Source organism: Cynoglossus semilaevis, chromosome 2 (genome assembly GCF_000523025.1).
Source record: "Cynoglossus semilaevis isolate Cse_v1.0 chromosome 2, Cse_v1.0, whole genome shotgun sequence".
NCBI classification, from domain to species: Eukaryota; Metazoa; Chordata; class Actinopteri; order Pleuronectiformes; family Cynoglossidae; genus Cynoglossus; species Cynoglossus semilaevis.
The window spans coordinates 1280405-1283524 of record NC_024308.1 but is presented as its reverse complement, the minus strand read 5'-3'; the positions used below and the strand labels follow the sequence as shown (position 1 = coordinate 1283524).

Below are 3120 nucleotides of genomic sequence, written 5' to 3'. Positions count from 1 at the left end.
ACAAAACGATGATTAAAAAGTCAAGTGAATTTATTCATCTGACGAAAGGCTTTTCATCCCCGTCGTCCCAGACTAACACGGACGGCTATTGAACCTCAAAATGAGAAAATGTGGTTCTTTTTAACCTTAACAACCACGTCCTCCAGCTTCTCCAAAAATTCAGATACCCCCCCACACACACACACCCCCCCTCCCTACAGATTGCATCTTTTATTCTGCCTGCAGAACAGACGTTCCAGAGAGGCCGAGTAATGTAACTGTAATGAAAGGAATCATCTGAAAAGACATTAAAATAAAAAGGGGCCAATTACTACTTTGCCAGTTGAAAAGATTGATGTCGAGAATGAGAAGTAATTAGACGGAGTGTGAGTCGAACGGCAACGTGTTGAATAATTCATGTGAGACCGACGAGAACTTTTACTTTTGAACGTTTGAATCCAAGAACATTTCTGTTCTGGTTTAGACACAGCTGGACCTGATGTTGATGTTGATGTTGATGTTGTTGTTGTTGTTGTTGATGTTGTTCAAATGTTCCACCAGTGACCTTTGAGTCTTCACTGGACAAATGGGAGGAGTTGAACCCCAACCCTGAGAGGAACGGGAACAGGAAGTGGAAGCTGGAACGACGACGACCGTCCAAAAATTCATCCAACGAGTTCCTGTGGTAGGTGTTAGTCCACAGTAAAGAAGACACTTCATGAGTACTTCTCTTCCTCACTCCTCTTCCTCTTCATCACTTCAGGGCTTTGGACAGTAAAAACCAGTCGGAGTCGTCAAATAAGAATTCTGTGGAATCGAACCCCAAACTGGACTCAGAGGCTGTCCTGGCGTCTCAGGTAAGTTTCACAAGAGCAGAGAGAAACTCCTGTTGTTTGGACTGTATTTAAAGTGGGGGGTGTGGGGGTGTGTGTGTGGGGGGGGGGGGGGGGCTGAATAGAGTCAAGGATGTGACTTCCATGGAGCTGCATGTTAATGCATGACGACGTGTGTCGTTGGACGATGAGATGAGACGCCGTGTTGTGACCATTTCCCCGTCGTTTGGTCCTAACACCTTCGATTCTTCCATTTCAGCTCAACAGGCAGTATATTAGTGGACGACATGTAAGACTCCCTCTCACTGCATCCTCTCACACGCTCCGTGACTCAAAGACTTCCACATTTGCACCGTGACAACAGCATCACATCACTGTCAAATTTAACCCCAAAAAAAAAACCAAACCAGACCAGAAACCTCCAGTCATGGATCTGGATTTGCCTCCATGTTGTGGTGCTAGAAGGTCCAAATGTCAAGCTCTGTCCTCCTGGGCTGATGTTTGTGTGTAGGTTGAAGCTCCTGTTTCCAGACGACATTATTAGATTAATAGACCATGAATTATTGATGATCAGGTCAGAGACACACACCTCAGCTTCTCACCACCGATGAATAATACATGTCAGATTAAAGATGGCTGCCCCCCCCCACACACACACACACACACACCTACGCCCCCCGATGGAGAGAAGTTATTGGCAAACACACACACACACACACACACACACACACACACACACCAGTGCATGTAAACAATATGAGTCATGTGTTGCATGGAATCCACACAAACACAGACTCCGAGCCAACACACACACACACACACACACACACACGTTCAGTGTCAATGATTAAAGGACTTTGTTTTTTTTAAAGGAAAAATCCACCTTTAAAAAAACTGGGAAAACAAAAGAACAAAGTTTTATAAACGTCAAAGTCGGTCCTTAAAATAATGTCTAACAAAAAAACATCATCATCATCATCATCATCATCATCATCATCATCATCTGGTCAAAAAGACCTCAAAATGTCTGATTATAATTTATAAAATAATAAAAAGGATCAAATCTGAAANAAGAATGAATGAAATTTATTCTCCAGAAAATCAGAGGGGAAAATATCGTCCAATCACATTTTTTTTTCCGCCCAGTTTTTGTCCATTTGGTTTGATTGAAGAGCTGCACCTGGACAGATCCCTGTCCACTAATGTCCCCCACAGAGGACAGGTTTGAACTACACTGTGCCACTAGAGGGCGTTGTAATTATGAATTATGAATCTTAATGAAAATGTATTTCGATGTTTAGTTTTTCTTCTGATGAATCACTGGATCCAAGGACAGAAGTGAATCAACGTCAAACTTCAAACACAGATGACGATGTAAACTCTGAGACGGCTAACTGTCTTAGCTAACGTTAGCTTTGTAACACTCTCGTCTAAATCCACCCTCAGCTGAGCAGCTGCACTAGTTTTTCAGGAAACAGTTCTTTGAATTAACCGTGTTGTACAGAAGTGAATACAAAAAAAAAGAAAAACACGTAACACAAACTGGAAAACACTCTTTACTTCTGTCACTTTTCTTACTCATTTACTCGTAAACCGTAAAGTAACTTTAGTAACTCGTAAAGCGTTTTGTTTTTTTTATTCTCAAAATAACTTCTGCTACATGTTTCTCTGCAGGCGTCAAAATCATTTCCCTGAATAAGAAGCTTCAAAACAACAAACTAAGATGTTGTTGTTGTTGTTTTCAGGTGGATTTTACTTTCAGTGACTGTTGAAACGTTCTGCTCTCCCATCCTGCTCCGCGTTGGTTTTTTTGGTTGTTGTTTTTTTAAAGCATTGCATGTATTTTATTTATAACAATAATAAATAATAATAGTAATGTTTACTGTAATAGGAGGGTTATTACACCTGGGTCAGTTATTACTGGGATTGAACCTCAATCTGCCCTGGATTAGGACACCCACGGGGGGGGCACTGACTGGACCCCCCCAGAGAGAGAGGAGGGGCGGGGGGGTTGATCCTCAAGTCTGATGCGTTCACTGTCCCCAGGCTACATACTCAGTCCATCCACTCCTACTTACAGTATATAAAGTGCCATGTTTGTTGGAGCGACATTTGTTCTGGTTGAACTGAGGAGGAGGAAGAGGAAGACAGACAGAGACAGAGACAGAGACAGAGACAGAGACAGAGACAGAGAGGAGGTGGGAGGGGGGGTCTTCAGAAACATGTCCACATCTTTGTCCAGGAGGGGACATTCAGTCGTCCTTGAGAGAGAAATCAAAGACGGCTGATTCTGCTGCACACGCTGCCC

At 42.8% G+C, this 3120-nt stretch overlaps 1 protein-coding gene across 1 annotated transcript in view; it reads left to right on the top strand.

Moving 5' to 3' along the window:
- pex5la (peroxisomal biogenesis factor 5-like a) overlaps nt 1–3120 on the top strand; it is a 48255-nt gene that overhangs the window by 35249 nt on the left and 9886 nt on the right. Inside the window, 3 exon segments of the mRNA XM_025053444.1 lie at nt 523–664; nt 743–836; nt 1072–1101. Coding sequence (XP_024909212.1) covers nt 523–664; nt 743–836; nt 1072–1101 — 266 coding nt within the window.